Source organism: Papilio polytes, unplaced genomic scaffold (genome assembly GCF_000836215.1).
Source record: "Papilio polytes unplaced genomic scaffold, Ppol_1.0 DF824191.1, whole genome shotgun sequence".
NCBI lineage: Eukaryota > Metazoa > Arthropoda > Insecta > Lepidoptera > Papilionidae > Papilio > Papilio polytes.
In genome coordinates this window covers 3,397,636-3,411,730 of record NW_013525013.1, presented here as the reverse complement: position 1 = coordinate 3,411,730, position 14,095 = coordinate 3,397,636, and the positions used below count along the sequence as shown (strand labels likewise).

Sequence of the window (14,095 nt, the reverse complement as noted above, 5' to 3'; positions counted from 1 at the left end):
TAATGTCTTAAATACAATCTCTCTAACTAATAGGCTATCCAGTTAGACGAGCAAAGCGAAGTGTTTCAATCTAGTCAAAAAGTTAATTGATTTTATCACAAGAAAAGCAAAAACAAAAAGTCGAGTATCGACGATAAATGACTATAGTTACCTATTTTTAAACACTACTAGAAACTTACTTTTATCTTAGTGTTTTCTCCATAAACAAATTAACTGTAAGAAATATTTCAGGGATGTAGTCGACATTTTTGTATGATAAATGTAAGTAAACTGTCTGGCTTTACTGAATCCTACTCTAAGTTAACCACATCGCCGTATATAACATATTTAGTGTCTGTCGGTCACTTAGTCGGAAACCAACATTCGATTAGAATGGACTTCACTAACAAGGTCGTCTTAATAACGGGCGCGAGCTCAGGCATCGGCGCGGCGTCTGCCGTCCTCTTCGCTAGGGCTTCCGCTAAACTGGCCATCGTCGGACGTAACATGGATAATCTTAGAAAAGTCGCCGAAAATTGCGAAACGGAAAGTGGACACGCACCTTTATTGATATCAGCCGATATAACTGCTGAAGATGACGTAGAGAAAATAGTGAAAGAAACAATTGACTGTTACGAGAAAATTGATGTACTCGTTAATAATGTTGGTATTTCTTTAATTGCCGGAATAAGAGATGGTGTGCAGCCTCTGGATAAAATAATGGACACCAATATTCGTGGAGCCTACATGCTTACATACCGAGTTATTCCATACTTAGAAGCTACCAAGGGCAATATTGTGAACGTATCTAGCGTCCTATCAACTACAGCTTTGTCATTCATGACGCCGTATTGTATGTCCAAAGCCGCTATGGACATGTTCACTAAATGCCTCGCTATGGAGCTCGCGGAGAAGGGTGTGAGAGTGAACTCCGTCAACCCTGGTCCGGTAAGAACTAACTTCTTCACGAGAGCCGGCTTGAGCAGTGAATATAGTGACGCCATCTTGAAGAACTACGCAGAGAAGTTACCTCTTAAAATGGTATGTGAAAGTGAAGACGTAGCGGAATTGATAATATACCTCGCAAGTGACAAAGCTAGGTGTATTACAGGCAGTTGCATGCTGATCGATTGTGGAGGCAAACTCGGCCAAGTTGAGAAAATTATGTGAAAATAAAATGTATTAATATTAAATTGCTTGAAGCACATCATTAGTATTTTCATTATCAAAACACTTTTTAATTTGACACTGGATATAATTTAACAGTGCGTATATTCCTAAGTAAATAAGATTTCAAGTTTATTGTGAGTTCTCGCACAATGCGTACGTTTCGGCTCCAGCTTTGTAATAAAGTCGGCAATATTCATAGCCCCGATAAGTTTGTTTAACAAACAGCTAATTTGACGATGACGTCTTGCAGAACAAAAGCGGGAAATGTAAATTAATGTTAAACTTTTCGGGGAACAAAAGCTACGGGACTAGCGTTGGGTTAAATAGGGATGTTACATCTTTATTCTTTCATTTCAAAGATACTCTCACTTCCGTCGTCTTTGACGCGGATTTTCCTAAGAAACCATTCTTTTATAATTATTATAACAATTCCGGTTATCTGTTTCTCGTAATCCTTCCCCAGGTACCAAGCAATCTCAACGTTATCTTTAATTAAATGTCCCTCTGTATCAAAAATGACAAATTTTAGAAACCGAGATTGAAACAAAACTGAAAAGCTCTGCTAGAACATTGATTTAAAATATATGGTATGTCACCAAATAATTATAAAACGCCTCGACAATATGTAGGTAAAGGGAATTGGAAGGTATTCTAGATGGCCTATATCCATCAGTGGGCAGAGAAAAGCTGACGATGGTGATATAGGGATATGGGGAAAAAAACAATTCGTCGTAATTAAAGTTAGTAAGCACAAATAATTGTGCGTCGACTTTCATACAATTTGCAAGGTAAAAGGGGTGTTTTCGATACGGGTTCAGCGAGTCGAAGAGCCTCGTTAAGCGTTACGGGCGATTGTTATCCGCGATTAATATAATTCTCTAATTTATACACGAGACGTAACCGAGCCCCGTTCTATTGTTATTGGGCCAAACCGCGACTTTCAATTAGGCAACACCACTCAACCCGATATTACTTCGTCTCTCCGCACTCGGCGCCGCGCCGCGGCGGCGCGGGCGAGCGACCGTCGCATCCAATTATCTTAATTTGCGTTATAATTATTTGCATATGACTTTATTTTCCATCTTTTGTGTTACCACTTCTCGTATTTGATGGAAAAGGGGTCATTTTAATATATGTCTTTATAAAGTTAAACCGATTTTAATAATCGTTTCAATTTAGACTTTTAACTTTATACGAAACCCATTCCTATTGAAACGTGTTATTTAAGAGGGAAAATAGAAAGAAAAACAAAGAAAAACATTTACTTGTTTTAAATTGACCAAGGACAAGACAACAGACTAAAAATATTAGAAAACACAAATCACCCCTACTATTACCCCTATTTTCTAAATTGAGTAGATACCTACATTACAGACAAAGATAACAAAAATTAAAGATTTTCTATACACAATAGAAACATCTATAATATTTTTCTTATAAATACAAACATTTCAACTTAGAGGCAGGATTTGATACATGCGATTTTTTGCATTTTAACCTGACAAAGGTTATTTAAACACACAATTACAAAAGCAACAACAATGTGATGATAGTTGACTGTTGACCTTATGAATATTTAACATCAACATAAATATAGAAAATCACTAAGATTACAAACTCTTGAAGATGTTAATTAGTCATTAAGCTTACATAATTAAAGAAAACGTTTTTACTTTATGCTTTTTAAAAAAATAATTGCGAAAAATAAATAAACAAAAAAATGGGACCCACCTGCAAGCACTATCTTCCTGAAAAAAAAAATGGGACCCATCTGCTAGCACTACCTTCCTGAAAAAAAATAAACAAAAAATGGGACCCACCTGCAAGCACTACCTTCCTAAAAAAAATAAACAAAAAATGGGACCTCTTTCTATTAGGAAGTCGGTCAATAAAGGAAACATGATCATACTAAACAAAATCATAGTAATATTAAACTGAAGTACTTAGGCATAGTTAACAAAACAAAATAATTTTGATATGTGGTACGTGAGTTGGCAAGCAGCGATGCGCAGGTACGCCCAGGAAGAGGTATAGCAATGAATTGCAAACTACGTGCTCGAGATAGCAGCTACTAACAATGAACTTAGAGAATACACTCTAACGTGTTTACAATACACCAGAGAGAGTTCCAAATACAGTTTAATAAAGATATTCTTACAATTAATATAATCTTTATTTACATACTAGTGTTAACCTCTAAAAGTCCTTACTTTAAATGTTTATTCGAATTACAGTAGTAATAAAAACATTTAGTACTTAAAAAAACACATTAGTATGCCGGTCGACTGTGACCTATGACAGACTTTAGTGTTCTTGTCCTCTTCTTGTTAAACATAATTTAAATATCTCGGATCTGGCCATTCTTGTGGTTTTCCTATAGGACTCTCAAAATTTTAATTGTTATAATGTTTTTTTATTGTATAATCAACGCAAAGAAAACACGTTATATTAAAAACAATTGTTATTTCCTTTACACAATAAGGTAAGTGTACCAGTAATTTATAGTCTAGTGTTATTAAAGCGAAATTTCCTTAATTCAAAATGTTTTTTTCTATTAACTCTTCGTAATAAACTATAATGGCATAGTGGTTAAACAAAGAGCGTCATTTACATGTTTGTAGACCAGTTGTATTTGCAAATGGTATTCTTAAAGACTCATGTCTTCTCCGCTTTCTACCGAAATATATTGGACTTTGTACACCCCAGAGACTGAAGTGCTTACTTTAACCGAATATCCCAAGCCTTAAAATAAGAATTAACCGATACTAAACCTTAATGACTGCACTTAGAGTTGTTAATGGAGTAACATGTTTTGAAATTAGGTTGAAGAAAAGGACTGGGCACTGGAACGCTACTATTTAAGGGGCAACAGATTGCTTCACTTGTAATTTGTGCGGCACGTGTCTAGAATAAACACGTCATTTGTTATAAATGATCATTTAATTGTACACAAATTAGTATTGGAAAGTAGAGTGTAGACAGAAAGATTGCTTTCTTTAAAACAATTGAACGCAAAAAAAGTTAGTAACAATGTGGTAATTGTGTATGAATCAGGATCAACTAAAAAAAAAAAACAATTGAACAATTAATCTCTTAACATAAAATTTTTACGCAAATCTTGAGATATCAATTCAATTTTCTCGGGCGAGATAGTCTCGAAAATAAGAAAATTCGAATATCACATCCAATCGAACGCTCGACAGCATTTCCGATACGAAACGACATAAACAATAAAAAAAGGAAAAAAAATCATGCAATCATATTTTATCGGGAAAGCTATTTTTCGCAGGCGGAACCCGGTCCCGTGGCAAAGCTACTCGTACATAAAACGCCGTGTTAACAATAACAAGGCCCGGAGCGACGAGACGCACTTCCACCGAGACATCGCACTTGTTACAACTTGCAATCATGATTTTTATTTGCCAAACCCTATGTAGGGATGTACCAACTACATATCGAAAAACATATCGATATCGTATCACTAGCCAGAGTAAGACGATCTACACTTTAATCCAATTCAGAGAAATAGTCAGATTGGTTCTAAGATAACTATCGTATTTCTTCTACATCGAGAATATATGTATTTGCTATGCTAATCAATATCTTTGTTTTTACATCTTTTTCAAGTGTCAATTTACAGGCGTTTTTTACTTAAATAATACGTCGCCTAAATAAAATCTAAAGATAAAAAACTCTTGAAATAACCTAAAATCTTCATGAACTTTCGAAATGCGTCAGTGGAGGATAAATAACAAAATTCAAAATAAGCCATCCCTATACAAGTAAGTATGTAGTAAAGTTAGGCTTACACAACTACGAACGGTGCTGATTTACTACTTGGGGCCTCCACGTCTTAGGTTTTGTGACCCTACTATTGAGATTGTGTTCAATGAATTTCATTACTATTGATATAAACTAACACATGGCATACTGAAAATTTTACAATTTTTTGCGTTACGTATTTTCAAAGCCTTTGTGCAATGTAATAAACTAATCTATTATAATAGAACAATATATATGTCATTTATTGTTGAAATAATTGATTTCTACAATTAACATTTAATTATTGATTTAAATCTAATAAAAAACCGAAAAACAAAAACGTTACGCGACCTCTTAAAAAAATTGATACTGAAAATTAGAAATAGTGTAAAATTGTCAAGGATTTTTTAAAACCTAAGAATGATTTTTTTGTTCCAATACGTACATGCACGTGAACAAGATTGCAGAAAAAAAAATAATGAAGTAAAAAAATAACACATTCGCAAATTTAACTTGAAGTTTTATTACAGAAAACATAAAATATTTAAACGACAAATAGTTTGATATTTTGTCATATTATTAAATAACTCAATTTTAGAAAGTAATCACTACTTATTGACTAAAGTAAGGGTGTAAAGGAACGTGAGAAGAGGCAATTGTGCGTCTGTGCCTGTGCAGGTGCAAACGCAAGCAATAATTCAATCAGGCGAGGCTTAGCGGAGCGCCCCGTGTTTACCAAACACATACCCTTATCATCAACATTGACGACCTTATCCTTTTAAGACGCTCTCACTATATTAATTAGATTTAACCTCACTTTCAACTCTATTTCCATAGCAATAAAGACTTACCCTCCCAACGTACCGATTGATTTATAGTGCCTGCGATTACTTTGTTTAAAAGTGTCATCCGATGAAGTCGTTTACGATTTACATTGTTCTCATTTACGGGATTCAACGCGGAGGATGTCGAGATGAAGAAAAAATCAGCAAAGGTAATTTATTTGAATTGTTAATTACATTACAAAAGTTATTCTTTTGGTTAACTTTATTTTTAAAACTGAAAGTAATAGATTTATAGTAGTGATTACGACATAAGAAAGATATATTAGTTAGATACTAACAGTATTTCAGCAAGTCTAAGCTATTTTACAGCTCCCTCGGGGACTGTAAAGGAACCGTTAAAACGATGTCTAAAAGAACTAAGAAATTCGAAAAGTCCGCAAAGATTTACACCGTATTGGACTATACCTTGAAAATAGAGTTTAACTCTACCTTTTTATTTTAAATTAACATTATAGGCACTATTTAACCATTTTCAATCTTTATATTTAATTAAATTTCAATAAATTTACTATTTATTTCTTAAGTCTGAATTAATATGGTTAGGAACAGATTAAGACATCATAACCGGTAAGTAACAAGCAAGTGTGGTTATGTTTCAGGTTGCTACTGGCCGAATGAGGTTTACGAGCCGTGTTTCGGGGGATGCGCGGAGGTGTCGTGCGACAACCCCCGAAACCACATGCGCCCCTGCTACCCCTACTGCGAGCCAGGTTGCGTGTGTGGCGACCCTTACGTCAGGGATGACCGTACACACCAGTGTGTGCTGCCACAAGACTGTTCCCCGTATGTAAAAATGACTATTATATTACCTACACTACGTAAATTGATACTAATATGGCAAAGGAGACGAGAAAATAGGGAAATTGTTAAAGTAACGCAATTAAGTAGTCTTTCTGGTACTCGCATCAAATTATTTAACTTTAAATTGACAATAAAAACTAGTTCCAATATATTTTGATACCAGAATTGAAATTAATAATATGGATAACGTTCCAGTTTGTTTAACCCTGACTAATCTGTTTTATCATATTTATTACAGAACTCAAATGGGAATACCAGTGCCAAGTAAGAGAGTAGCGAAGCCCCCAGCGCCGAAGTACGCCCCGCCAGCAAAAACACCGAGGAATCATGGAAAGCGTGACGAAGTTCAGGATATGGAAGAAGGAGGACCTGCAAACAACCACATGGAAGATTTCAAGCGAGGAAACGAAGTGTCCCGTATGGGGAATTACTTCAACATCGTGATCGCACCACCTCCCATCAAAGCTCTACAGCCGAGGAAATTACTCCACAAAGATAACTTCAGGTCACCGATTAAACAAATAAATTAATACCATTTATAATTATTTAAAACATTGTTATCATTTTAGAAATAAACTATTTAATTTTAATGAATAAATGTTTCACAAATAAAATTACAAAACAATTTTTTAAGTGCCAAAATTTTACAAATAATAGTTTAAAACTTTCTTCTAAATAACAAAATGAGATGATGACTGCTTTCATAAAATTTTATTTTAAAATTTAACACAGTAGACATTTTTCGTAACCTCATTTTCCATTTTTCGATTTGTTCTCCATTCAAATACGTTTTTAGAGTATGATTTAAACATGTTAGCCAATGACCAATATAACTGAGGATATTCCTAAATTGAAAGGGGTATTACTTTTTTTTTATTTTAATGAGAAATCATAATTTCCGCAAAACATTAATCACTCGAAAGACTTTATTGTTCAAATCTAGATAAAGCTTCAAAGGTCTATGGTTTAAACGTCGCCGTCTATGGAAAATGGCTGTATTAAAAATAAACTTGATGATAATAAAAAAGTCCCATCTACAGTCGACACATTTTTTATTTCGTATATGGGATTGTGTACATATCCGCCATGTTATGGTTTACTTTTTATCAACAATCATCAAATTGTTGCGATTAGCGGCTTCGAATTGAACGTAAAATGAAACGCACGAGTTTATCTCGATGCTATTTTACGAACAATATGGAGAGTAACTGAGCATCAAAATGCGTACACTCTTATTTTTGGGCTTCTTGCTATGTAAGGATAAAAAACATAAAATAAATCAACAACGATTTAGTTTGAAGCTAATTTTTTTTACTAATCAAATTGCAGATGATGTGATCGCGTTTGGTTCGAGATTGAATAATTATGATTATGAAGACGGTGAGAACAAACGGCATACAATTGGGGAAGAGAGGAGGAATTGGAGGAAGAAGTCGCAGTTGAAACCTATAGACTCGGAGCACAAGGACTGGGATGACAGACGTAGGATGGAGTCGGATAGCATGAGATATTCCGACGACGACAAAGGTTTCGGTAGTATGGACCGACAGCGCGACATGGACCCGCCCTCGAGCATGTTCCGTGGACAGAGGCGATATGATGAACTGGACAAAATGATGTCTGGAGTTACTAATGATTTATCTCGACCATCATCCTTTCTGTAATTATCTTTTATATTTTACCAAAATATGCAGTTACTTCTTTTCTTTCTCATAGGACTTACCAGAACAATTTAGTTTTGTAAACCTATGTTTTCAATGTCTAAGCATTTGTACTTTGCAGGGAAAAAGAACCAGAAAAGAAACCAATTTCAATATCAATGAATTGTGACCGAGCTCATGAAAGGTATATTATGATTTTATTTGACTTAATTTACGACCTCCAAAGCATTCTATCATCAGTCATCTCAGTCGTCACTCCCTTCTTGATCATGTCACCTTTCACGCAATCCATCCATCTCTTTCTAGGTCTACCTCCTCCACATTCATAACTAACATCCTTCTTGTTACATGCGATTTATCCCTTCTCATAACATGCCCATACCACTCTAACCTTTTACTCCTTATTTTCTCAATTTAAACTAAGTAATTATTATCCGTTAAAAAATACAAGTTTCTTTAACTAACGTGTTTGTCAGATATGAACCGTGTTTCGCGGGATGTGCGTCAGTTACTTGCGACAACCCGCACGATCGGCTGCGTCCCTGCTACCCCTTCTGTGAGCCGGGCTGCGTGTGCGTGCATCCCTACGTGCGAGATGACCGCACACATAAATGTGTTCTGCCTGAAGATTGTACCAAGTAAGTTTAAAACTTGGCATTTATTTTGGCACGTCAGGTACAAGAGTAATCCGCTCTATTCGCTCCTCATCCGCTCATCCGCTCCACGTGACAAAGTCGTGCGAACAAGTGTCGGGAACAAACTCAAAGTGCATAATGTATTCTTAATTGTAACATCTACAATATGTATTACATGTATATTCAATTAAAAAATTGCACGAAATTTTTAGTGTCCTAAAATAAAAACTTTACTCAAAAATCGTCTTAAATATCATTCGTTGATGTTCGTAAGTTGTATAATCTATTTTTCTATTTCAGGGGTCTGAAAGGAATTCCAGATTTAGGAGATGACAATTAAATGTACAGAATCAACTTCTACATTTAAAAAACGCCGTTTACATGTAAACTAATATGGATTTAAAATAAAAAGATTTATCAAACAAACATACCGGTTTTTTATTGACAATAATAACAAATAACATTGTTGTACCATAAATCAGTTACATTAATTTCCTGTAAGTCAGAATTCATTGTGATTGTTGTAAAATTACCAACATAAATAAAGGAATACTTGTAGGAACAGATATTACATTTTTTTTTCAAAAATAATACATTAATAAGAAGGTTTTTTTACAAAAAGTATTAGAAGTAAGACATTATTGCTTCAGATAAAAGTAGAAAACATTGTTTTATTTATTGATAGGAAAGTAACTTAAGAAGAACTATAAAAATGAATCAGTAAATGCGTTATACGAGTTACTTAGGTTAGTGATTACCGAAGCAACACAATGCATGCATTGTATTAAAGGAAAAAGTCGCCGTGAAATAGAGCCATTGTTTCCTAAGCTCCAATAATACTTTTTCTTATACTTAGAATTTATTTAGCACATTCAATAGAGTGTTTGTGACGCTTAATAATCCATTTTTATTCTTCTATGAATATTTTAACGTTTTTAGTAAATAAAATGATAATTATTCTAACGGTATTAACGTCATAATTGGCAACACTTTTAGTTGCGTAATGACACGTCATTAGCGACTTAAGTTTTAAGTGAATAGTTAAAATACAAAGATTTTTTACAGCATTTAGAATTAGCTAAGGAAGTTCGTTGTTAAATAATGATATCATTTAAGTTCAGTTTTCACAAATGACAATTTGGCTTCTGTTAGTCTTCGCTGTACTCATTTCTGCTAATCCGAAAGAGACACAATATGGTAAGTAGACTTTGAAACTCTCTCAATACGTATAAAACATATTGTTTTCAGTATGACGATATTAGAACGATATAGAGCCTAGACTTAGAAGAAAGAAAGGTATGTCCGGGTGCATTTGCATGAGGAAAACGCAGAAATGGCGACCTAAACTACATTTTTCTATATTTAGGATCTGTCTAGGATATTGTCAACGTCCAATAATTAAACTCAGTAACTTATGTCGTGTAATTTGGTAAACACTATTCGGTAAAATGTTTTTTAATAGTTGAGTTTGAACGTTAATTATTATGTTAAAAACTAAAAATTTTAACGTATTTTCAGAATGTGGCGAACACGGAAGGTTCGAATATTGCATAGATGGGATCCCGGGCTGTGTTATCGGCTGTCATTGTCACCCTGGATACTATTTCGACACCGACACGAAAATATGTGAACCTAAGTAAAAACTCAATAAATAATATTTTAAAAAATAAGATCTAATACATTATTATAACCATATTATTTGTTTCAGTTCGAATTTGTTAGAAACATATCGTCGGCAATATGCAGCTGAACCGACTAGAATTTCAATGTCACAAATGGAATTTCCCGAGTTTATGCTCCAGACACCTTCACCGGCTCCTAATGTTATAGATGATCACGTCGACAATATAGCAAAAAATGCGGACGACCTTGGCGATTGGCTCTATAACCAGTTCTACAAAACAATCGAAAGTCAAGTTATCAACAATACAAATAAGAACAGCATAACAAGAAGAAGCGGAAAAAATAGTAACCTCAACACGACAACAAAGAAGAGACGAAAAAGTGATAACAGAGGTTCATCGAAAAAGAAACTTAAGCAGGATGACTTAAGAAGAAAATTGTTAAGAATAACAGAAGATGACAGCCTTTTTGACTCAGATTCGGAAACAGATAGTTCAGAGGCTTCTAGTACCAGCAAGGAGGATAACGAAAGTTTTAAAAATGGCCATGGACACAAAAAATTCGTAATAGTAAACAGGAAACCAAAGCCGCCGCTGCCATCTTTTGTTTTTCTTCCGAATATCGAAACTCCGTTCTATCCTCCAGTCGCCTTGCCACCTCCGGTACTCCCCATGTACCCCATGGTGCCTGTACCTCCAGTTTTGCCAGGTTTTCCTCCACCGAGTAAGATTATATCATTATTATTTTATATTCATTTAATGATCTACTTTTATGTTTAATTTAATTATTTACATTACAGATATATTGCCTGATTGTGATGAAAAATCTTCACCATCAGTAACGACGTCGTCTGCAACTGCAGCTGGAGATAGTGCTGCCACGACTGCAGCATCTACAGAACAGCCGTCAGTCGCTGATGTAACGACAGATGTTATGACTACCATTAGTCAAGCACCGGGTGCTCTTCGTTTGAAAAAGTAAGAAGTTATCTTTCATCATCACTTTATAAACTCTAATTTTAAAAGCAGTAAACTGCATCTTTAAAAAGTTAATAATCATATTCAGAAATAGACTAAAAGTAAGTCAAAAGATCGCACAACTTTCTTATTTTTTCTATATTTTCTATTTTTGTTTCAGTAAAAGGAAAAAGATTCTGATGTATAATAGCGGAATGGATCCAGTAAGTACTTTTAAATAAATCGGGAACAGAATTTAAAACAAATAAGTAACTAATAGTGTTTAACAAATGCACATATTGTTAATAACACTTTGATTTTAGCTACGTCGTCTTAGACAATTAGTACAAAATTCTGGTCTAAATAAATTACAAGAGAAAACGCAAGTAGACCCCATCGAAGAAACAGATCAGTCATCTACAGAAATACAAGATACATTCCAGATCGAGCCCCTTAGTAATGCTGAGCTACAGCACAAAAGTAACACTAAATCTCCAGTTATGAACAACGATATAGCTAACTTTAAATATTTGTCAGAATTGATTCATAGAGTTAATTTAAATGATACAGATAAAACAGTTGTGCCACGATTAAAGCCAATCGTAAGAAATCGAAAACCTCTCATACTTAACCAAAAGAAAAGTCGTATTCCTATACTACCACCGAAAATTGAAGAATCCAATCGAAGATTTAATATCGAAATGTATCCTCACGACCCTAAAATTCTAGACGATACGTTTTATTCCAAGCTTGGTAAGCAAATAGCAACTCTCATAAGAGGTGTAGATACAAAGAACAATAGACAAATAGACATAGAAATCGAGCATTTAGATCAAAACACACCGAGTTATCCGATATTTAGTGAACTCAGTTATGCACCACATTCGTACTGGGAGAGATTTGCCAGGTCACCCAAGAATTATCTCGAACAATACCGCAAAAAACACGAGCACAACAAGAAAAGCAACGAAAACCTATATAATATTGAGGATAAAATAGAAATATTAGCATCAACTATGCTACCATTGAGTTTACAAGAAATTGAGAATTTTATCAAAGGCATGCCAGAAACTGCAGAAGATGTCCGAGACTATAAACCACAAAAATATCAGCATCTGTCTTCTAACAAAACTCTTAACATTAATTTGTGGCCGGAGGAACCGCCGGCTGCTAATGTAATACCATACCATGCTAAGCCAATAATAAGTAGATCTCCACCGCATTTTAACTACGTTAAGAAAAATACATCTGAAAACCATTCTAAATTGAAAGGTTTTCGTATGCAGAATGTGTATTCTACGTGGGTCGACGTAGAACACTCCCCACACAAACCCTCTGCCAATAAGGTAAAAAATATTCGACTTGAGAAAATTAGTGACGACAAAAATAAGAAAATAGTTATAACTAAAATGGAAATACCAATTTCGAAGAAGCAAAAAAAACTGAATTATGGTAAAAGTCCAATTAGGCAGGCACTAGCACCTACCAGACGGTCACACAAGGCGACTGTACTCAAATCGCTCTCGCCTTTTGATTACAATAAGAAATTTGTTGACGACAATAATCCTTTTTATGATAAGACAGAAGAATTTAAATATCCAATTGAAAACTCCTTAAACAAACACTCTAAATCTAAGCTCCCTTCATACTTCCACCATGAAGTACATCATTTTAATTATATTGATTAAAATACTATTAATAACACATATCTTGATCATCCATACTAACTGTAATAAGCATATTATAAATGTATGAAACACAAATGCTAGAATAACGTGTCTAAAATTAAAGATGTAATCTCCACCTCTCCAGCTTACATGAGATAGTTTTACGTTTTTGAATTTAATCGTGTTTATCGTAATCGAACAATAGCATCTTTATCTTTAGAGTAAGCATTTAGCTATGTGTATTTTCGAATACATAAACAGCATGTAAGGTTCACTGTATACGCAATTTAATTCGCATTTCACGAGGTAGGATGTGCGAGGTAATTCAGCAGTTAGGCTGGAATAGTCCGCCGATCTGCGATAATACACCATATCATATATCATATATGAAGCCGAGATTATGCAGCGGCTTCCCCATTCACCCCGTGCCAAATTATCATATATACAAGCCTCCTTATATCTTAATATATACCGCACTATTAAAATTAAACACGTTTATAATTGCATGAAAACATAGACCAAAATTTGCACACTATTATTACAAGGAAGTTTTGTTCTAGCTATGTGGAAATATTTCCAAGCAAAACCGATTTTTTTTATTTCATTTGCAATGAACATATTATTAATTAAAAATAAGCTAAATATGAATGCATTTTTATTAAATTATACAGCCTCAATGAACTACTGGGTTTTTAACTAACCTATAAGCATAGGACAAACAGTTTATAAAGAAAGAATGCGATGACAAAATTATGCACATTGGACACAATAACAAGGATAGAATATCTTCTTATCTACTGCATTGATCTCGAGATTTGCGTGTCTATGTAGGATTTTCATCTTTTCTAATAAAACTAACCATTATAGCAGCGCCTCTCGCCTGATCATACAACTTTACCGTGCGATTCATTACAGGACACTGTATGTACTAAATATACCCATGAAACACAGTACCTCTTGAAAGTATGATGAAAAAACTATTTTGTTCTAATATTG

The 14,095-nt window shown here is 34.3% G+C and overlaps 3 protein-coding genes across 3 annotated transcripts; all 3 read left to right on the top strand.

The window, feature by feature from the left end:
- Nucleotides 1-362: 362 nt before the first annotated feature.
- LOC106110791 (uncharacterized oxidoreductase TM_0325-like) lies at nucleotides 363-1,186 on the top strand. The gene has a single exon (XM_013292697.1). It carries the CDS (start codon nucleotides 373-375, stop codon nucleotides 1,147-1,149), a length of 777 nt encoding a protein of 258 aa, XP_013148151.1. The 5' UTR covers nucleotides 363-372; the 3' UTR covers nucleotides 1,150-1,186.
- A 4,637-nt stretch (nucleotides 1,187-5,823) lies between these two features.
- On the top strand, nucleotides 5,824-7,087 carry LOC106110728. Its single transcript, XM_013292625.1, has 3 exons — nucleotides 5,824-5,905; nucleotides 6,356-6,539; nucleotides 6,796-7,087. The coding sequence occupies exons 1-3, from the start codon at nucleotides 5,824-5,826 to the stop codon at nucleotides 7,085-7,087; spliced, it is 558 nt and encodes a 185-aa protein (XP_013148079.1).
- A 2,896-nt stretch (nucleotides 7,088-9,983) lies between these two features.
- LOC106110727 lies at nucleotides 9,984-13,120 on the top strand. Its single transcript, XM_013292624.1, has 6 exons — nucleotides 9,984-10,050; nucleotides 10,372-10,489; nucleotides 10,562-11,199; nucleotides 11,276-11,453; nucleotides 11,614-11,656; nucleotides 11,756-13,120. Exons 1-6 carry the CDS (start codon nucleotides 9,984-9,986, stop codon nucleotides 13,118-13,120), a joined length of 2,409 nt encoding a protein of 802 aa, XP_013148078.1.
- Nucleotides 13,121-14,095: the final 975 nt, after the last annotated feature.